This window comes from Nomascus leucogenys, chromosome 23 (assembly GCF_006542625.1).
Source record: "Nomascus leucogenys isolate Asia chromosome 23, Asia_NLE_v1, whole genome shotgun sequence".
In the NCBI taxonomy this organism is placed as follows: Eukaryota; Metazoa; Chordata; class Mammalia; order Primates; family Hylobatidae; genus Nomascus; species Nomascus leucogenys.
Window position 1 is genome coordinate 4,436,162 of NC_044403.1, and position 23,262 is coordinate 4,459,423.

At 40.7% G+C, this 23,262-nt stretch overlaps 1 protein-coding gene across 3 annotated transcripts in view; it reads left to right on the plus strand.

Annotated features, from left to right (window-relative positions):
* Positions 1-23,262, plus strand: part of TMTC1 (transmembrane O-mannosyltransferase targeting cadherins 1) — a 283,499-nt gene that overhangs the window by 130,950 nt on the left and 129,287 nt on the right. For 2 of the 3 annotated variants that reach the window (XM_030804535.1, XM_030804537.1), the window contains exon 7: positions 647-750. The exons of the other annotated variant lie outside the window; for it this stretch is intronic. In XM_030804535.1, coding sequence (XP_030660395.1) covers positions 647-750 — 104 coding nt within the window. The remainder of the gene's footprint in view (positions 1-646; positions 751-23,262) is intronic. 3 annotated transcript variants of the gene reach the window in all.

The following is a 23,262-nucleotide window of genomic DNA, read 5'->3' on the forward strand; positions in this document are numbered from 1 at the left end:
CCAAAGGTATATATGAAAGCATTCCAGGGATATGTGGTTTTGATGATGTGGACAATGTGAACTGCAGTGTTCTATGAGTCCCTTTCAAGATGCTGAGGCTGAGTTGTCTCAAGAGGAGGCAGTGCAATCCTGGCCGTATCAGTTGTCTATTGCCGCATAACAAACCACCCCAAGCTTTAGTGGCTTAAATATAACAACCCTATATTTGTCCTACCTGCTTAGTTTGGGCAGCGTTCAGCTTTTCGGTTCTTCTGATCATCATGATTTGGGGCTGAGGTTACTCAATCAAGTTTATTCAGCTATCACCTGAGCCAGGTCATCTCAGTTCTCCTCTACGTGATACCTCATCCCCGAGGGCCTCTCCCTGTTCTTTTTCCAGAGGGGTAGTCAAGACTTCCTTGCCACATGGCAGCTGGTTTCTAAAAGAATGAACTAAAAGTTGCTGTACCTCTCAAAGATGAGGTCCAGAACTGACATAAGGTACCTTCTGCATGTTCTGTTGGTCAATACAAGCCAGTCACAAGACTAACTCAGATTTAAGGGAAGGGGCGACTGACTTCATTCCCTGTTAGGGGAACAGAATGCACATGCGAAAAGGGTGGAGATTATTGGTGGCAATCTCACTGAATCTTCTTATTCTCTGAAGGTGCTTGTCATTTTGTACTTCCGTCTGTGGATAATGGGAGGATCCATGCCCCTCTTTTCAGAGCAGGATAATCCAGCTTCATTTTCGCCTTACATTCTTACGAGGTTAGTATAAATAATTTTTTTGGTATTTATTAGATAATTTTGAGTAATCTTAAATTACAGGCTGACTTTGCATATCGAGGATTGTGGTCTATCCTCCATGTGGGGAGAAAAGAAACTATACATTTGAAATTGTTTTCAGTAAATAAAGCTGTTTTGGCAGTATTATTGCTATTGTTTCATTTGGTGTATATTTGTTTATTTGTTTCATTTGGCGTATATTTGTTTATTCAACAAATATTTAACTGGATACTGTCTTAGTTCATTTTCTGTTGCTATAAAAAACTACCAGAGACTAGGTAATTTATAAAGAAAAGCTTTTATTTGGCCTACTATTCTGATGGCTGGAAAGTTAAGATTAGACATCTGGTGAGGGCTCAGGCTGCTTCCATTCATGGCGGAAGATGACGGTGAGCTGACTGTGTGCAGTGTTCACATAGAGAGAGAGGAAGCAAGAGAGAGAGCGGAGGTGCCAGGTTCCTTTTTAGCAAATGGCTGTTGTGGGAACCAATAGAGCAAGAACTTACCTCCAAGGAAGGGCATTAATCTATTCATAAGGGTTCTGCCCTCCTCACCCAAACACCTCCCACTAGGCCTCCACACTACCACTCTGGAGATTACATTTCCATATGAGATTTGGTGGGGACAAACCATATCCAAACCATAGCAGGCTCTTATCAATAATAACTATCTATTGATTGATACATATGGTGAATGTTACAGAACAGTGTGCAGAGAAATGTGCAGAGGTTGACTGGATATCAACCATTTGTAAGATAAAATAAGTGGGGTGGTTGGAAGTGACAAATAGAAATGAACAACAGTTTTTGCTAAGATACAGCAAATTACGCCATTTGTCCTTAAGAGTTCTGAGGGGTTTGGGTCAAGAAGTAATGCTGATCAGTGGATCTGATTCACTGAATAGGATTTTAAGTCCTTGACTATGTTATTTGCTGGGATGTATAGCTGAGGCTTTCAGATGTAATTATATTTGACAGTTTTAATACCTTCCTTCAGAATGTATTGTTGCTATAATGTTTTAAGAATTGGGATGCCTTTCTTTTGGCTGGAACCACCATCTTCTAATAATTTACTATGATGAGGAACACAAAGAAAAAGAGGAGAGGCACCCCATAGATGTTCTCTAGGCCTTTTAGAAAACATGGAGTTGTTCCTTTGGCCACATACATGCAGATCTATAAGAAAGGTGATATTGTTGACATCAAGGGAATGGTTCCTGTTCAAAAAGGAAGGCCCCACAAATGTTTCCGTGGCAAAACAGGGAGAGTCTACAGCGTTACCCAGCATGCTGTTGGCATTGTTATAAACAAACAAGTTCAGGGCAAGATTCTTGCTAAGCGATTTAATGTGCATATTAAGCACTCTTAGAACAGAGGTAGCTTCCTGAAATGCATGAAAAAAAATGATCAGGAGAAGAAGGAAGGCAGAGAAGCATACTTTGTGAACGAGTGGAATGGAGCCTGGCCTGCTGGAACCTATCCCCTGTGAATTTGTGTCATAATAGATGTCAAAAAATAAATAAAAGACCTGTGGACTGTAAAAAATTAAAAATATAAAAAATTAAGATGCACTCTTCTAAAATGTTCATAGTTTTACATACCTTTAATGTTATCTAATATCATTTTAATGATAGCAACCTTCACTTTTGTATTTGCAGAGACATGATAAATTTTAAATCTTGATCTATGGGGCATTTATATTTTGGTTTATTCACATCTCTTAGGGACAACAGATTGTTAGATTTCGTTTTTTGTTTTTTGTTTTTGTTTTTGTTTTTGTTTTTTTGACATGGAGTCTCACTCTATCTCCCAGTCTGGAGTGCAGTGGCGTGATCTCGGCCCACTACAACCTCCGCCTCCCTGGTTCAAGTGATTCTCTTACCTCAGCCTCCCAAGTGGCTGGGACTACAGGCACACACCACCACGCCCAGCTAATTTTTGTATTTTTAGCAGAGAGGGGTTTTCGTCGTGTTGTCCAGGCTTCCCTCGAACTTCTGACCTCAGATGACTCACCTGCCTCAGCCTCTCCAAGTGCTGGGATTACAGGTGTGAACCACCATGCCCGGCCTAGATTTTGTTTTTATGTCTGCCAGTGATCTTTGCTTTATGTCATTAATTAACTTCTATGTTGGAATTAATAAATTTCTACTACTTTCTTTGCCTTGTATGCTTTTTTAAGTTATTTCTAGTGTTTTCTTCTCTTTCTTTGTCTTTATTTCCCATTTAAAAAGAATATCTTCCAATTCCATTATCACATTTTTATAATAAAAACTATGTCATGTTTGTTTTCATTACTTCCAACATGTGTTTGTATCAAACAAATCTTGAATATGCTCTCAGAAATAATGTGATCTCCAACTTCTGGTGTTGGCTTACTCCTTCTCAGCAGTGTAGAACCTTTATAAATTGTTGTTTATATCATGTTTTAAAAATTCTTGTTTCATATATCCTTTAATTAAGCTTAACTTCTCTAACCCAGCTTTGTGTTAATGTTGCAATCTACTCACCATTTTTAGGTATCTCTCCCTGGCCTTCAAAATCTCTAGGGCTGCTCATCCAGATATTTTTAGCTGTGCCAGCTCACTAATATATTGTCTTGTGTTCTGTAGCTCCTTAAATAACTACCTTTGTCTTTAAGAGAAAAACCAACTTTGCCATATATTCTTGCATAATGACTCCATTTCCTTTAGCTTTGGGTTGGTTTCATTCCAAGACTTCTTGTCTCCTGAATTTGAGCGTTCATTCTTATCTTTGTAGTTAGACATAGCCTGTTCCCTGAGCTTACCAGTCTCCAAACACTAAGATGTACAGTTAAAAAGAGACAGATGGAGGAGAACAAGAACATACGGCTGTCAACTCACCAACCAATTATTTTATTCCTATCTCATGTCGTAAGTAAACAAGTGCTTGTCCCAAGGTCCTTGGTGTTAGGAAAAGGTGTCATTGATATCTGACTCACAGCTCTCCTAGCTGTAACATCTTAGGGGCCAAGGGCATTAGGTGGTAGGGTTTTCTTATCCCTGCTGGTAGGAAAAAAAAATTCTTTGGTGGAACCTGTGGCAAAATCAGTACCTTGAGCCAACCATTTGCTAGATTCTGCCTTTCACTTCCAAGGCGCATATATATATATATATACACACACATACATATATATACACACATATATATGTATATATATACATATACATATATATATGTATATATATGTATGTGTGTATATATACATATATATGTATATGTATGTATATATACATATATATATATGTATGTGTATATATATATATATACTTTTCAAAGGGATCTGCTACATATTTTGTCCAGGACTTTCTGTATGTGAATCAGTCCATCCGAGCGACTGTAACTCAGGCAGTTCAATTAACAAAAAGTGATGGAATAGAATATCCTAATATCCATATCTTTATATTCTTCCTTTCCTTTCTTTTGAAAAACATCTTTCTGTTCTTGTGTTTCAAATATAAAATATCAGCCTGGCCAACATGGTGAAAACCCGTCTCTACTAAAAATAAAAAAATTAACCAGGCATGGTGGCAGGTGCCTGTAATCCCAGCTACTTGGGAGGCTGAAGCAGGAGAATCACTTGAACTGGGGAGGCAGAGGTTGCAGTGAGCCGAGATTGTGCCACTCCAGCCTGGGTGACAGAGCGAGACTCTGTCTTTAAAAAAAAAAAAAAAGTATATATGTGTGTGTGTGTGTATGTATATATCTCTCCAGGGAAATTTCACTGACATTTGTTATGAATGGCTTTTCTCATTCCTCTGAGGTGGCCACATTAGAATTGACTCTTTTGAGCACCTAGAAAATGGTCTCTAATTCCTTTCCCAAGTAAAGTTCTTACTCAGCTTGCAAATTTCTTTGTCCTGTCGTAGGCTGTTGATTGTTAAAGTAGACTATCTTGGTCTGTTTCCTAGTTCTATTGGCTGTTCTTTCGTTCTTAGCAGCTGTGCAGTTTAGCTGTGATTTGGCTGGCTCTGAAGTCTGTTGTGAGTAACCAGGGGCTTGCCACGTGGTTGTGACAGTCTGGCTCCTTGATGCTTCACCTCTTTTACTGAATTGAGGAACTTTGCACATCTTTCAGTTGCATTTTTGCTTCTGTCTTGCAAGTATTGTTTCTTATTTTAAAGTAGGTATAATAAGTTATTATTGGGTGAGAGTTTTCAGTTTAGCTTTTTTTTCCCCCATTTAGTAGCTGTGATGGTTATTAATTACATGTAATTTTAAAAAATCCTAATAACTTTTAAGAGTAGCTTGGTCAAGCCTTCTTTGTTTCAAATGATTTTACTTGTGAGATTAACTCTTTTACATTATCTATTTCTGTGTGTTTAACTCAGAGGGAATACCCTGTCATTTTCTGCTCACACTGAGTTTCAAATTCATTGTGGTATGCTTATGAAAACCTTTGTTAAGCAAAATTTCTAAGACATGGGAACAAAACAAAAGATGATTATGTGACATTCACAGTAATGTAGAACATTATGTGACAAACTGAGAGGAATGCAACACTGGTAGGCTTATTATTTGCTGCTTACTATATTTTACAACTTTGTCATCATAGAATTTAATGTACAGAAACATGATAGTTGTGATGATTTCTTTCCTCTCTAGTGGAAAAAATAAAACTTAAAATATTAGTTTTATTGCCTTGCAGTACATTGGAAAAAAAATTGTTACTGATTTGCCATTCTCATTCCCATTCATTGTTTCATGAAGACTACAAAAATCCCAATTTTTAAAATTCAACTTGTACATGTGTATATAGTTATTTTATATTAGACCACCAGCCACTGGTCTACTTTCTGTCTCTGTAGATTTACCTATTCTGAACATGTACATAGAAATGGAATCATATAGTCAGGCACGGTGACTCACACCTGTAATCCCAGCACTTTGGGAGGCCGAGGCGGGCGGATCATGAGGTTGGCGGATCACGAGGTCAGGAGGTGGAGACCATCCTGCCAACATGGTGAAACCCCGTCTCTACTAAAAATACAAAAATTAGCTGGATGTGGTGGCACGAGCCTGTAATGCCAGCTACTCAGGAGGCTGAGGCAGGAGAATTGCTTGAACCTGGGAGGTGGAGGTTGCAGTAAGCCGAGATCATGCCACTGTACTCGATAGCCTGGTGACAGAGCAAGACTCCATCAAAAAAAAAAAAATAGAATCATATAATAGGTGGTATTTTGTGACTGGCTTCTTTCATTTAGCAGGTTATCAAGGTGCATCCATGTTGTAGCATATGTCAATACTTGATTCCTTTTTATTCCTCAGTAGCATTCCATTATATGGCTATACCATACATCTCACTTTTTTTCATAAAAATGGACATTTGGATTGTTTCCTCTTTTTGGCTATTACGAATAATGGTGCTATGAACATTCATGTACAAGTTTTTGTGTAGATGTATGTTTTCATTTCTCTCGAGTATGTACCTAGGAGTGGAATTGCTGGTTTATAAATGTTAACTTTATGTTTTACTTTTTGAGGAACTGCCAGAATATTTACCAAAGCGACTGCACCATTTTACATTCCTATCAGCAGGACATGAGGATTCCAGATTCTCTCTATTTTCACCAACATTTGTCTTTTTGACAGTGTTTTTTATTATAGCCATACCAATGGGTAGGGAATGGTATGTTATTGTGGTTTTGATTTACCTATATTTCCCTGGTGGCTAATGATGTTGAGCATCTCCTTATGCACGTACTGACTCTTTTGCTGTCTTCTTTGGAGCTAAGTTGATGGAGATCCTTTGTTCACTTTTTAATTGGGTTGCCTTTTTATTTCCAAGTTGTAACATTTTTCTTAGTATGTTCTAGATATAAGTCCCTTATCTGATTTATAATTCATAAACACATTTTCTTTCTTTCTGTATATTGTCATTTCACTTACTTGATGATATCCTTTGAAGCATGTAAGTTTTTTATTTTGATGAAGTCCAATTTTTTTTCTTGTTTCTAAGATATATATCTTCTATATCTAAGAAGGCTTTGCCTAACTCAGATTCTTTTCTGAACTCCCTTGGTCAAGTATCTTTTTCCCACATTTACGAGTTATACAAACCTTTAGTTTGTGCTGTGTATTTGTATGAAGATTATGTTTTTAGTATTTAAAACATTGTACTTTGATACAGTTGATGTTAACAGCAATTTGGAAGCCATTTAGAATTTGACTTTTTTATTCTTGACCATTGATTATATCAAGACATAAGGTAGATTCCTTATAGAGTTGAATCATCATTATTCCAATGATGGAATTGGAGGTCATCATTATTCAGGATACACTGGTGAGAAGGCCCTTAATCTTTTACCTTTCCTTTTTAACCCAGACATTCAGATGTATTAGCTGTCAGTCAGTTCTTTGTGACTGACCAATAACTTTTCCAACCTGTAATTAATTGAGATCGTGTAGATCCATTTAGTGGCATGAAGTTGAATTGTAAATGCTTCTACTTTCCACTTGAGAAGAACAATATAATTAGAAACTAAAGAACAAAGGAGGCACTGTATCTTTATCCCACAACTTTCTTTTGATAAGCAAGTTCCCCAAGGCCCAATTGTTCATTTAGTTGTCCATGACACACAACCTGTCAGTCATGATTGCTGATGACTGCTTCCTTTCTTTCATTCCTCTCATTCAAGCAGTCCCCTCGTCCTGTGACTGCTCTTATTATTTGCTGGAATTCATGCAGCTATCTCCATCCCCACTGCTACCATCTTCCTGAAGGCCCTCATGGTCTCTGGCCTGTGTTCCTGAAATAGCTTCCTAATTTGTCTCTGTCCTCACAGTTTACTCTCCTCAGGTCCTCCATGTCATTTTCAAATGATATTTCTAGCTGGCTTGATATTTACAAGGTCAGTGGTTTCCTACACCCATTAGGATTCATGAAGTATAAGGGATCTGGCCATTGCCAGATATATAAATATATAAAATATATATTTTATATATATATATTTTATGTATATACATAAAATATATATTATATATATATTTTATGTATATACATAAAATGTATATTTTATTTATATACATAAAATGTATATTTTATATATTATTTATATACATAAAATGTATATTTTATATATATATTTTATTTATATACATAAAATATATATTTTTATGAGACACAGTTCACAGTTTCACTCTGTCACCCAGGCTGGAGTTCAGTGGCAAGATCTTGGCTCACTGCAACCTCCGTCTTCTGGGTTCAAGCAATTCTCCTGTCTCAGCCTCCCGAGTAGCTGGGATTACAGGCGTATACCACCACGCCCAGCTAATTTTTGTATTTTTAGTAGAAACGGGGTTTCACCATGTTGGCCAGGCTGGTCTTGAACTCCTGACCTCAGGTGATCCACCCTCCTCGGCTTCCCAAAATGCTGGGATTTCAGGCGTGAGCCACTGTGCCCGGCGAAGATATATTTTTATTCTATCTCATTACACTTTATTGTTATAGACTATTCCCCAATTTTTCCTTTCCATTTAAATATGAATTTCTCAAGGGCAGAAACCATATCTTATCTTTCTTTGTGTCTTTGGCAGGTTTTACAGTGCTGAGCACAGGACAGAGCCATGATAATTGTTTACTGTTTGATGGATGAATGCATGATTGACTCTGCTGTCATAGGCCTGCTGCTTCTATGAACATCAAACTACCTTTACCCTTTTGTTTCTGAAGGCCACTTTGCACTACCACCTCTGGGTATATCCTTGTTTTGCTTTTTGTCATTAAGACATTTTCAACTGCATGTGCTTTTATGCACCCTGGTATGGAGACGGTAACTCTGCTCTGTCATGAGAATGACCCACACAGTGCAGTGATAGGCTTAAAATGCATGCAATTATGGAACCCCAATATCATCTTGGGTCTTCCTTTTTGAGATTTAAAGAAAACTGGCTTAAATTCTTTCCCACGTTCTTGAGTATTCATTGCCCTCCTCAGGATTTATATGCTTCCCTAGAACCTTACATTCTCATGGGACATCTCCCATTCCATTTTCCCTTTCCTGCTAAACTCTACATCTGATCCCTGTTACACTGCCCATGGCCACTCTCATTTCCTTTTTTTGTGCCAACCAAGTTACCAGAGGGCATAGACCTTTCACATTCATATCCCCTACAGTACCACTCACATAAGGCATTTGTGTACAAGGGACTTTACAGAAATCTGGAGACAAAAAGCAGAGTTACATCACAGAACCATGCCACAGGTAACTTACGTTAATCATCTTGCACAAAATCCTCCAGCATCTCTTCCACTGGGGAATTCTCGATGGCTAATTTTTTGTTTTGTTTTTGGCAAGTTTTTTGCTTCAGTTATTTGCTTAGCCCTACCTCTCTCCTTTTTTGTTCTTCATTTTCTGTTCCTCCTTTGTCCAAATTCCTGATAATTTCTTACATAGCCCTAGACTATACAGGCCACCCAAGACTAAATTATCTCTAAAATCTCACACACCTATGCCTCACCTAGGTGAGACGAGGCTATGCTAAGGTAATAGCAAGCTCTGAAATTAAAATGACTGAACATGAAAACGTTTAATTTTTTGTTCACAGGAGGAGGGCTGTGGGCCCAGTAACTTTCTAGGGATGCTGCCTTCCAGCTGGTGACTCTGGTTTCTGAGCTGCTTGCATTTTATAGTCCTGCCATCTGGAATGGCTAAGTCAGTGTAGCAGAGGGAGAGAAAGTTAGTGGGGCCCTAACTTCTTATATTGAAACTTACATATTACAAAAGTGAGAGAACAGTATAATGAACTCCATGTTTGTCCCTATCAGCCAGTTTCAGCATTTATCAACTATGCTTAATCTTATTCCATCAATAGCCCCACCCACTAACAGTCCCTCTTGTTTTCCCTGACCCACCATGAACTGTTTGGAAAATAGTCCCAACTATAGTGCCCATTCAGTCATCATTATTTCAGCATACAGTATCTCTAAAAGATATGGCTGTCTTTTAAAATATACAGCCACAGTATGCTCATGGTAGCTACAAAAAAATTCCCAACCATTCTTTAATATCATTAGGTATTCATTCCACCACACAGCTTATAAGTGTTTCAGCCTCAAGAGACCCACATCACCTCTGCTCAGACCTGGAGGCCAGAAGTAGTCATGTGCCCCCTCCAAATGCAAAGGGGCTGGAAAGTATAGCCCCCTGTGTGCCTCAGAAGAAAATCAAACACACTGGATGAATACATAGTTTTGTGTCTGATACAGCCTACAGTGGCGTTTTCTTTTGAAACAACAACAAGAAATGTTGAAGAAGATCGTTTTCTTTCTGAGGGAAATTCCAGATCTAGCTTTTTAGATAATATCTTTTTCTCCCCCTCTATTCACATATCAACAAGAGTCCTCAAGCCTGTTTCATGAACCACCAGAACTGAACGCCTGGGAATCCTGGGCCCTTGCAGATCTCCATCCATTCTGTTTATCTACAACATCTGTTAGCAGGTCTACGTCCCACGTGTTCATGAAAGCTCAGATCAGTGCTGCTTCTTCAGAAAGGTTTCCCTGCTAGAAAACTTACACTGACTGACTGCTTTCTGCTTCTAGTCTGTACACTTAGTTATTTATACCATCATGTGAATTCCTGAATAAGACCATTATTTCTTAACATTTCACCATGATCTGGTCACTGACAGATGGATGCTTTCACTTTGCCACTGAGAGAAAGAACCTGCTGATTTTGTAGCGTGAGAACTCCTAGAGAGGGTAGGTCTAGGATAGGTGGCTGGGATGACCTGAGGCCCAGCTGTCTCACCTCAGGAAGAGAGATGACAGTTCACAGAAGTCAAAATCAGAAAGTTAGGTAGGGGCTGGGCGCGGTGGCTCACACCTGTAATCCCAGCACTTTGGGAGGCCGAGGCGGGCAGATCACTTGAGGTCAGGAGTTTGAGACCAGCCTGGCCAACATGGTGAAACCCCATCTCTACTAAAAATACAAACATTAGCCAGGCATCATGTTGCACATCTATAATCTCAGCTACTCGGGAGGCTGAGGCAGGAGAATGGCTTGAACCTTGGGAGGCAGAGGTTGCAGTGAGCTGAGATCGTGCCACTGCACTTCAGCCTGGGCAACAGACTGAGACTCCTCAAAGAAAAAAAAAAAAAAAAAGAAAGAAAGTTAAGTAGGAAGATGCTCTAAACTCTAAATGCAGATTGAGGTACTGAATAGTTTTGTTTATAGCCCTATGGATAACAACTACCTGATGGCCCTTAAAATTATCTTATGATCTTACTAGGCTTTGGCTCAGAGCCTGATACAAAATAAATCCTTAGAACATTGTTGAATAAATAAATCTTAGAAAAGATTAAGCCTCGTCAAGCCAACCTTCTGAGAAGGTTGTAACACACCTGATATTCCACTCTGGGCACCAGAAAGTTGACTGTAATTATTAATTGCACACTGTCCCACCTCATTCCCCATGCCTTGTCCAATTTTCTGTCTTCAAAACCATCTGCAAGGGTCTGTCTACTTGTAACTTTATAAAAACAGCAAAATGTTTCCTTGGGAATGATGAAATTTATACTGTGAAGTATCTGGTTAACTTGCACAATTACATATATGACAAAATAAAAATACAACACAGTGTGATTCTGCTATTAATTTCCATTTTCTTCTCTAGAAAGGTGGTGAGGGTGTAAGCCAGGGGTGACTACAGGAACCCTCTCTTCCCGGACCCACCTGTCCCCAGTCCTGTTTTGTCAGCTTGGCTCTCTTACTTACCTCCTCTCTCCTTTAGTTTCTCACAGCTTGAAATCTGAATGACTGTATTTATGTTAATCACAAAGAATGCTCTATTATCTTCTTTGTAGTTGCTCTAAATTTAGATTTTATTAAATTGCTCTTTTTTTAACAACTAAGAAAATTTTGCCCTCATAGATCTAAATCCCTCCATCTGTCCTATCCCACATGGAATTTCTATAGGAACAAGAGTCAGAAGTTTTCACAAGAGGTAAAAGAGGGTGAGTAGACATAGAGACCACACAGTAAAACTGATGGACAACAATGACAAGTCAGGATGGTAGTTGGGAATTTTGAGAGTGGAGGGGGGCTACAGCTAAGGGGAGAGTGGTGGGGTTGGAGCGGGAATCTAGAACCAGAAAGATAAAACCAAGGACAAGTGAATGTGGGCAGAGGTGGAGGATGGATGGGCCTGAAGATAGGTGATTGTCTAGATCCATGCGGTCCACCAGAGGAGCTGCGGGCCCCACATGGCTACTTAGCACGTCAAATGCTAGCTCCAGTGGCCCTGTGCTGGAAGTGTAAAGGCACACCGCATTTCGAAGACTTGGTAAGAAAAAGATGTAAAATATCCCATTAATAATTTTTACATTGATTATCTATTGAAATGGTAATATTTTGGTTATATTCATTGAAACAAAATATATTTCTGAAATTAATTCATCATGTTTCATTTTATTCTTTTTAATGTAGCTAATAGAAAATTGAAAATTATATATGCTTTCATTCTGTTTCTATTGGATGGCACTGGACTAGAACCAGCACCGTGCTCCCGGCTTGACCCCACGCCAGAAGGAGCTAGGATGAGTGGCTGGCGAGGCATGAGTGGTGTGTGCCGTAGATGCAGCACCCTCCGGAGCCTCTGTCTGCCTCTGGTTTGAATGGCCTCTTCCAATCTTCCGTCTTGTGTTTTGCTCAGCTGATTCTGAGTGGTGGGAAGATTTTATTGCACTCTGACTTAGAATTGTGCCAATTTAGAATTTGATTCTCATCTGTAAAAAAAAAAAGGAAAGAAAAGAAAAGATTCTTCGAGACCCAAGACCATAGGTGCTTATGATACTTCTTATAAATTCCCACTCAAAGTTGTTCTGTGAGTAGAGCCATGGAGGGGCCTTAAGAATTTATCTCAGCTAGGTTGTCAAACCTGAATGTGCCTCAAAAACACTAGGGAATCATGTTAAAGTATGAGTTCTGAAGTCCAGATGCCCAGAGTTTCTGCTTCCATGTTTTTTATGGACTTGCATTTGAAAAGTGATGGAATAGATTTTATGTGTAACCTGTCCTGTCAGAAAAGTGTCATTTGCTTCCAGATTTGCTCTTCTGTTTCTGTATCTTCAGAAATGTGATCCTTTGACCTCCACTCTTGTAAATCTGGGATTAAGGACAAAAACAAAAGCCCAAGTATGGCTTCTGCATAGGGCTGGAGCCTTAAATGTCATTTCCGTGACCATAGCCATGCTCTGCTGCCTAGAAATTGGTTTTGTCTTACCAGTTTGAAGGGGATAGGACATAAAGCAGTCTATATTTGATGGAAGAAGTATTGCCTTTATCACATTGAAAATGGTTGTCTTCAAATCCAGAAAGGAGATAACGTAGGATTTTCAGTGAAAGGATATAAAGGCTCTCTCTTAGCATCATATTTTTTCGTGAGATTTGGTCCTGGATAAACAACTAGAATAGATTTGCTTGAGTGGCAGGTCTGTTTCTGCTGTTAAGAAATACAGGCAAAGGCTTGTGTTACTTTGTAGGAAAAGATCAAGATAGGAAATAGCAAGATGAAACTAGAATGCAACATCTTCCATGTTCCAAAGAAGCTTCTTTCTCATCTTTCCGTTTCGGTTGATAGTTTTAAAGAGACACAAAACCTTAGATCTTGATTATTACAGCCTAGGACTCTATGTCTTCCTCACAGTTGTATCCCTTATAGCCTGAAACATGGGGCTATCTCATAATAACCTCTGGACATTGAATTAAAATGTTTCTTTTGTAAAATAATATATTGTGTGTTTAAAGAGAGCTGTGCAAAATGAACTGCTCTGGTCTTGACTGAGCAACTAATAAAGCCTTCGAAACATGTTTATAGGGACTCTTAAAACATGTTTTGTTTTGTTTTGTTTTGTTTTGTTTTTTTGAGACGGAGTCTCACTGTGTCGCCCAGGCTGGAGTGCAGTGGCGCGATCTCGGCTCACTGCAAGCTCTGCCTCCTGGGTTCACGCCATTCTCTTGCCTCAGCCTCTCTGAGTAGCTGGGACTACAGGCGCCCGCCACCACGCCCGGCTAATTTTTTTGTGTTTTTAGTAGAAACGGGGTTTCACAGTGGTCTCGATCTCCTGACCTCGTGATCCGCCCGCCTCGGCCTCCCAAAGTGCTGGGATTACAAGCGTGAGCCACCGCGCCCGGTCCCTTAAAACATGTTTTTTGGGGCAGGACGTAGTGGCTCACGCCTGTAATCCCAGCACTTTGGGAGGCTGAAGCAGGTGGATTGCCTGAGGTCAGGAGTTTGAGACCAGCGTGACCAATATGGTGAAACTCCGTCTCTACTAAAAATACAAAAATTAGCTAGGTCTGATGGTATGCACCTGTAGTCCCAGCTACTCGGGAGGCTGAGGCAGAATTGCTTGAACCAGGGAGGTGGATGTTGCAGTGAGCCAAGATCGCGCCAGTGTACTCCAGCCTGGGTGACAGAGTGACACTCTGTCTCAAAAAGAAACATGTTTTTTGGAAATGAAGCTGAAGCTGTTCTGTATTTTAGAGGTATGATTACCAGACCTGAGTGAATATGAGAATCAATCAAGGAAACATGTTTAATATGAAGATTCTCTGATTCATCTCACAGAAATTCTGATTGGGTAGGTCACAAGATTGGATGACAGAATCTTTGTATCAAACAGCAGCCTACATGAATTGGGGAGCCACCTGTTTTGAGAACCCAGGGCAAAAACTGTGTCCTCTGTAGCTGAAGAGTTCTCTACAGGGAATGCTGCCCCCATTATGTCTTTGTATTATAATATATTCATAAAAAATAGCTTTTTGGGGATGAAAGAGATTATCAAGGTCAATGAGCATAGTTTTCCAAACCAGAATGAAACTATGTGGTCATAATTTATTTAATTTGTCACAAGAAAAGGGAGAGAGGAGGGAGTCACGTGAGGGAGCTTGTGGTGGTAGCAATTTTACCTGGGGACTAGGGATGGGTTGCTGAAAAATGCAGATCTGGATCACCTACTGATATTTTATTTGTTGAAGAAAACTATCTCATCCTTTAAATCTGCATATTGTATTTCCATTACAATCTTAAATCCCAGAGAAGCTGATGAAAGTTAAAGGAACACTTCTTTTATTTTCTGCTAACATTGAAACATAAAGGCCAATATTGCTTTTCACACTGGAAAAAAAAGCCAAGCCCGAGCTTTTATTTAAGGATTCTATTTCTCGATGCTCTAACAAACATTTTCAGCAGTGCAATCAGTTTGATGTGTTGTTAGAGGAGATTATATATGGATTTTTAGTTTATGTCAGCCCTGCTAGGACTACGTGAAAGCTCCAGTTCCTCTGGGCTGCACTGATGAAGGAGTGAGTCAGGGTCTCAGGCAGGTTCTTCTCCATGAGACACCAGTATTTCACCCACCTGATTTCCTTTCACCTCTCCACATTAATAAAGAGATGCTAATGGGAGACCATTTGATGCCATGGACAATTGTATTCGGAGCCAGAAATCTCTGTCATATGTGTGCAAACTCTGCTATATGCTTGCAGTGGGAATTGCATAAATGACAGCCTCTTTAAGGCAATTTTCTTTGCTGCAAGAATGAGCGTAATGCCCACTTCATAGAGGATTTGCTGTCAAATAATCCTTATACACAAATGCTTTGTAAACTAGGGAATGTTGTATATGCTAGTAGTATTTTTAATGTTGTATGCGGTTCATTAATAGACCAACAGGATTCTTGTATAGAGACCTGGAAACCTGAGCCTGATTCATGGTCAGCAGTCGGTTCATGCCTCCTCGATGAATGTTGAACCTGTGCTCAATGAGAGAAAGTATATTGGTTTGAAATAAACATGTTAAATCCTTTATAGCGAGAAAGATACCTTAGGCAAAAAAATGAACCCAGTATTTATTTTGCAGAAACTGTATTTCCTTTTTTGTAGATATGTGGGTAAGAAGTTGCTAACATTCTCAGATGTTGAACTCCATTTTCTCTACTCTGATGAAGCTCTCTATTAATAAGATTATTAATGGCACATGTAAAAGGTCAGAAAGACTTAATGACATTTCAGATTCACTTTATAGTTTATCCATGGTAACAAAAATTCTCATTTTAACTACATTCATTGTAGTTTAATGCAAAATAAGAAAAAATAAGCCTGGCATAGCTTTAGGAGGATGTTTCTGTGTGAAGGGAGTGCCTGTATCACTGGGTACTGAAGAGGGCTACAGGAAGGCAGAATCTTCCGTCTTTGCCCCTCAACTATATGCCTGGACAACTGCAAGTCTAGCAGATATCTTTTACTGGGTTGTAGAAAAGTAGATGGTTGCCCCAGGCCGAAATGAAAGTATAAATTCAAGTATTTCCAGATTCTAAGGCATTATTTTATTATCAGGCTGATTTCCTAAAACCCATAGAATCCATTTCTTTTAAGACCTGAGTGCTAGGGAAATAATTATAGATGGACATAGTCACTGCTCCTGAGGAGCTTCTCTCTTTTAGTGGGGAGGACGGGCACATTCATGGACAGTTGCAGGGCAGTGTGCCAAGCCCCAGTGCGATGGGACACCCACCTGGCCTGGGGAGGGATGATATGGAAGGCTTCTCACAATGAGTGGTGTCTGCTTTGGGACCTGAAGGATCCAGAGGAGTTGGAGTTCAAGGACCTGTGAGAGTTGATTCCCGAAGATGAGGTGAGCTAGTCAGGTGCTGCGGTCAGAAATGTAAAACTTGAGGGTGAGGCAAGTGGTGTGAAGATGACAGAAAAGGAGAGGCTGAGAACAGAACTGCTAACTACGCTCAGCCTCCATTATGAACAAGCACAAGAAGCCCTGGGCAGAGAGTGGAGGTGGAGCAAATGCTAAGAGAAGCAGTGCAGCCAGGAGGAAGGCGTGTAGCCTTCATGGAAGGGTGCTGCCTTTCTTTCTTGCAGCTGCTTAGTTTCATTTCCCTAAGAATCTTAGTTCATATATATATATATATATATACATAGTCCTGTAATATGAACCGTCTATGGGTCTCTCAGCCGTGGATACTAGTGTCTGTTCCAGTGGAGGTGGCTGGGGTGTGCAGTGGACTCCATGAGGGTTCTTAGCTTTGGTGGTTTAATGCTCTATTTTTGTGCTGGTTGGCCTCCTACCAGGAGGTGGTGCTTTCCAGAGAGCATCATCTGTGCTAGTATAGGGAGGGACCGATGGTGGGCAGGGCCCTAGAACTCCCAAGAGTATATGCCCTCTTTTGCTACCAGGATGGGTAGAGAAGGACCATCAGGTGGGGGCAGGGCTGGGCATATCTGAGCTCAGACCCTCCTTGGGCGGGTCTTGCTGCGGCTGCTGTGGGGGCTGGGGGTGATTCCTAGGTCACTGGAGCTGTGTACATAGGAGAATTATGGCTGCCTCTGCTGAGTCATGCAGGTTGTCAGGGAAGTCGGGGAAAGCTGGCAGTCACAGACATCTCCCACACAAACTGAAGGGCTGGTCTCACTCCCACCGTGCCCTCCTCAACAACCCCCAGAGCGTAAGCGATAGGAGGCTGTCTGCCTCCCAGCTGCATAAGAAAAGGGCTTGGTTCTTCCCCAGCCTGTGGAGTCTGCACATCAGATTTGCACCCTCCCCCGAGTTCTGGCCAGGAGGCTTCTCACCCCGTTTAAATTGTTAGAAAGTTCAGCTAGAGATTTCCTTCTCTCTGTGTAGTTTTATCCCCTGCTTCTCTCCCAATGGATCCCTGTGGTGCCAGGCAGGAGTGACCTGCCAGGGGACCCCGCGAGCTCCCAGGGCCTTTCTGCTGCTTCCTCTACCTCAGTATTTCGCTTGGCTCTCCAAATTGACTCAGCTCCGGGTAAAGTCAGAAACTTCTCCCACAAACAGACCTTAAGCTTCTCCAGTTGCGGGGATGTGTTTGGGAGAGGAGGGTCTCCCTTTCCCACTTCCACTGTTGGGGCACTCACAGTTTTGCAGGGGATCTCCCGGGTCTTGAAGGAGCAGTCCTCTTCATTAAGACGGTCTGTGGGTCCTCTCGGACCCATAATGTTTGTATGCATTTTATTGTAGATGGACATGTGAGTGGTCTCCAGTTTGGCACTATTAAGAAAAGTCCTGCTATGAACAATCTTCTAAATGTCTTTTGGTAAACACATGTGTCCAATGCTGTTGGGTGGAATTGCTTAGGAGTGGAATTGCTAGTTTATGAAATATGCATTTATTTTGCTTTCATGAAACTGCCTACAGTTCTACAAAGTGGTTTAATCAATTTATAGTAGTGTTTCAAAGTTCTAATTGTTCCACATCTTCACTGACATTTGACATGATATTCTTTTATTTTAGACTTTCTACTGGTAGTAACTTTTATCGTTTTTATATTATACATTTCTAATCCTGTACTCATAACTGTTCTTTAAAAATGTCATTTTATTTACAATTTGAAGCTATTACTCTTGGGTGGCCCTGCCTGGACTATCTCCCATCTCTCCACCTACTTAAATTGTGTGGAGATTCTAGGATGTCTTCCCTTCATCTTCTATTTCTCATTAATCTATCATTTCTTAGAACTCCACTGAAGTTTGATATTTATATTACACTGTTCTCAACCATGTAATGTGTTCACAATAGCAATGCAGCAAGAATGCTCTTGTGGAAGGCAGAGGCTAGATGATACTACCCTTTAGCACCTAGAAAGGTGCACAGAATAGTCAATGTTTAATGAATTCAAGTGAAGTTTCCCTGTGCGTTGAGGAGGGTAGTGCAGGAAGTAGCTTTCTTTGGATAGTTCTGGAGAACGTTATGGGCAGGGGAAGAAGATGCTAAAGACAGTAATTACCAGGTAATGCCTGTGTAGGCCTGTCATGGCTGGGGCACAGTGAGGCGGAGACCCTTTGAAACATCAATGGTAATTCAGGAGTTATGAGGATGAAAACAGGCAACAGCCTGGGAGGGAGCAGGACAGATCACCAAAACCTAGTGGTGAAACGGGAGGAGTTCCCTTATCCCCCTGGCAGGGTGTGTGATGGGGGAGTGGCTCCCTTCTTAGGTGCCCTGCTGCTCAAACGCTTAGCCAAAGCATGCAGACCAGCAGGTCATGGGGAGTGTTTTTGGTTCCAACCCCATGGCAGCATCTAGGGTTGAGTGTTTACAGCTGCTGAAGCCCCAGTGGGTGTGTGTTACCGTGTGCTCTTTCAGCTTTGCCATCTGCAGGCGGCTTGCTTTAATCAGCTCAATTAGACCCTCAGCCTTATCACCAGGACAGAGGGCTTTCTGTATCCTGGGTTCTTGCCCTAGTGTACCAGAAAAATCAGAGCACACGTGGGCTCGGTGGATGGGTGCAAGGTTTTATTGAGTGGTAGAAATAGCTCTCAGTGAGATGGATGGGGATCCAGAAGGGAGATGGAGTGGGAAGGTAGTCTTCCCCTAGAGTCCAGCCGATCACCCTCAGCTGAATTCCATGTCATTCAGCCATCGATGTCCTGCCAGTGTCTGCTGGGGTCTGTCGGTGTGCTCTTCTGCTCCTCTGCTCCTCTCAATGTCGAGCCACTTGTATCTGTGCCCGCTAGGGTCTCAGGGTTTTATGGGCACAAGATGGGGATCATGGTGGGCCAGAGTGGTTTTGGAAAATGCAACATTTGGGCACAAAAACAGGAATGCCTGTTCTCACTTAGGTCCGCGAGCACAAGCCTGAGGGTAGAGCCCTAGCCAGGGACCCCACCCTTCTCTACCCAGCACTTCCCTGCCTGCCTCCTGTGTCAGCCGTATCAGTAGAGTCTGGGCCGGGTGGGGTGCTCCTCACCAGTGATATATTGACAGGTGGCAAATGCCCTTCCTAAGAGGAGGTGAGTGTGGACAGTGGACCCAATGTCCTGTATTTATAAAATGATAAAAGATTTTGCAGGCGAAAGTAAAAGAAAGATCCTATGAGCAATAACTTTTTTATGTAAAGCAAGCAAGAACTATATATTTCTGCTTGCAGTACCTGATTTTTTCATATGTACCTATCATAGACATCTTTCTAGGGCAAAGAAATATGTTAGGCTCATGTTATTTCTTAGCCAGATAGGTTTTTGCTGAGGCAGAGAACAGAATTTATGTATATTCTTGCACTTAAAACACTTTGATTTTTTTCTCGATAAAAATGAACATTTAGATGTGAAGAGCCATACAGTTTTGTTAGGTGCCATTTGATGAATGCCATTTTCCCCACAGCCTCAGCTTCAGCTTGCCTTTCCCTTTCATGTTTTTCGGCCATGAAACCTCTTTACTCTTTTCTGGCTTATCAATGAAAATGCATGACTAAATTGTTTAAGCTGAATTCCTGGCTTTCTGTGCTGTATATTCCATTTTGTTGGCAATATATTCTTGTGACTTTCCTTCTGTTCACAGCATTTGTGGTAGAAAATTGGTAAATAATTCATTTTGGTTTTGCACTTGCTTTAAAATAGACAACACAGCGGGGCAGAGATATTCGACAGATTATTCTGCTTCTGAAATTATAGCAGAAATAAACAAGATGATTTGCTTCAATGTAATTCATAGTGAAAGAATTAAAAAGAAATACTGTAGCTGTCGGACAGCTAGCTGAACTATCCCCTCCACCCCCTACCTCCAGTGTAATTAGCTTTTGGAGTGATTCCAAATGGCTTCTTTGTTTGTTGTTGTTGTTATTGTTGTTCTTTTGTGGGTTGTTTTTTTTCTCATTTTGTTTCGTTTCATTTTGAAACAGGATCTTGCTCTATTGCCCTAGGCTGCAGTGCAGTGGCACAATCACTGCTCACTCCAGCCTTGACCTCCCTGGCCAAAGTGATCCATCCTCTCAACTCAGCCTCTGGACTAGCTGGGACTACAGGTGTGTGCCACCACACCCAGCTAAGTTTTTTAAAAAAATTTTTTGTAGAGATGAGGTCTTGCTGTGTTGCCTAGGCTTATCTCAAACTCCGGGGCTCAAGCAGTCCTCCCAGCTAGGCCTCCCAAGGTGCTGAGATTACAGGCATGTGGTACCATGCCCAGCTCACTGCAACCTCCGCCTCCCAGGTTCAAGAGATTCTCCTGCCTCAGCCTCCCAAATAGCTGGGAATACAGGCGTGCACCACCACACCCAGCTAATTTTTGTATTTTTAGTAGAGACGGGGTTTCACCATGTTGGACAGGATGGTCTCGATCTCTTGACCTTATGATCCGCCTGCCTGGCCTCCCAAAGTGCTGGGATTACAGGCGTGAGCCACCGTGAAAGCATTTTTCTTTTGGTAATATGTAAATAACTATGTTGAGATTGTAACTTCAAAAAATTTTTGTTATATTTGCTTTTTGTCAATACAGTATTGCACATCTAGAAGACATAAAGAACTGAGGTCAACTTGCAGAGCAAGGCCAAACCGTAAACTCAACATTAAATAATACATTCTGCATAGCAGTTCCGGATGTCCCACAGTCAAGCCGTAGCTGGAAATAAGATAAGAAAGTGTTACTATTGCAATTCTATTGCCTTTTTTCCATAGTTGAAAAGTAGAAAAAGTGGCATCAAGAACTCCACATGCAAGCCATCTTCTAGTTTCAATAATAATAACTCCGGGCCATCTTGTTTCATCCCTATCCCACCTACTTTCTTTCCCTTCCTCTTAGTCAATTATTTTAAAGCAAACCCCAGACATCATCTTATTTCTTCGTATGTATTTCTACAAGATGAGCACTCTTAAAAAGTATTACCACAATACTATTATCACACTTTAACCGTGATTGTCTCTAGCCAATTCTGTCTCTATCCAATCAGTATTTCAGTTTATTCTGTGTCCTAAGTGGTTATTTTTAATAGTGGTTTGTTTGAATTAGCATCTAAACAAAATCTGCGCTTTGCTTGATAGGTCTCTGAAGTTTCTTTTAATTTGCAAATGCCCTCTCTCTCCTTCTCTTCCCATAATTACAACATACTTGTTTAATAATCTGGGCCCTTTGTTTCCCACAGTCTGGATTTTGCACACTGCATCCCTGTGGTGTGATGTGGCACGTTCTGTTGTTTCCTGTGTTTGCTATAAACTGATAATTAGATTTATGACTTGATTAGTTCAGGTTTGATTTTGTTTTTTTCTTTTGACTTCGTAGGCCTGGTGTGTATTTCCATCAGGAGGACATCAGGCTGTTTGTTTCCCTTTCAGTGATGTTAAAGTTGATTAGTCAGTTCTAGGCCCCTGAATTAGCCTGATCTAACTATTATAAATAAAGGACCTCATCGGCTTTTCACCTAATAATTTAAGCAGTCACTGATGATCATTGCCATTGATGATCATGCCTATATGTATTATTTCCTCAAAAAGGGGATAATAGTTTTAAAGTCATTTTTAAGAGCTGGGATGTGACTGAGAGACAGAGCTACCCAATTTTTTCTTCTAAGTTTGATGGTTCACCACTTACCTGAAAAGCTAAGTCATAGAGAACCTTTAGCGGGCTGAAAGGTAGATGGCATCAGCCTGAAAGCTCTGTGAAAAAAGGAGCCCAAAATGATCCAATCACTTTCCTGTGGAGACGGCATTCCCAGGTGACAATTTCGCAGGCCCAAGCCTAAAAGATAAACGGCATTTTTTTTTTTTTTGGCATTTTTTTGTTGTTGTTAAATAACAAAGCCTGGACTTTATCAAACTTTCAGTATATACTATTGTATTTGTATATTACCTTTTAGTTAAAAATTACAACAGAGGGGAAAGAGGTGAACATCATTTAAATAGCCATGTCTCTTTCAACCCATGTCTTTGTTGGGGTTTGAGAATCTGAGCAGTAAATAATCTGCCTCTTGCCCTGCAGCCTGGTGGTTGTGGATGATTTTCCTTCCTACCACTGACCTTCAAAGAGTAACAGAGGAGGGGAGGAGAGAACTGAGAAGGTGTTCTAAACCAGTAGCTATTTGTTGAAAGTAACTTGGAAATTATCTCATCTAATGTCTTTGCCAATCCAAGATTCCCTCTAAAAGAACCTGACAAATGAGGGAGAACCTTTCTTCACACTCTGTACTCTTACGGTGTTCATCTGTTTCCTTCTCCCTTTTTAATTCAGTATGTCCTATTTTCACTATTGGATTATACATTCCTTGAGGACAATGAATTCATCTAATTCTTCTGTTTAATCCCAAATAAGTTGACAAACACAGTCAGATATGAGCTGAAGCAGTGAACACAGATTTCACTCCATCACTACTGACAGTAGGGGAGGGAGCAGAGCTTCATTCTGATTTGTGCAGAGGTGACTGGGCCTTTCAACGGGAGAGTGAGGGAGTGGGTGGAGTGGGGTGCTCAGTAGTGTCAGAGAGGTGAAGACTTACAGAGCATTGGTCCCTGTAGATGCAATTAGGCCGACTGTGCCCACTGGCTGACAGTTATCAAAGTTAAAGTTCTGTGTTTCCAGAGATTGGGAGACAGAAGCCCTGTCCTTCCTGATGATTACATTTCACAGGAATGGCTCTCGGGTCCTTGACGGAGATGCTTCTGTGTTGTAAGAATTAAGTATTCACAGTCATACGCACATTTTTGTAAATGCTGTTAAAAAAAAAAGGAGGTTGGGG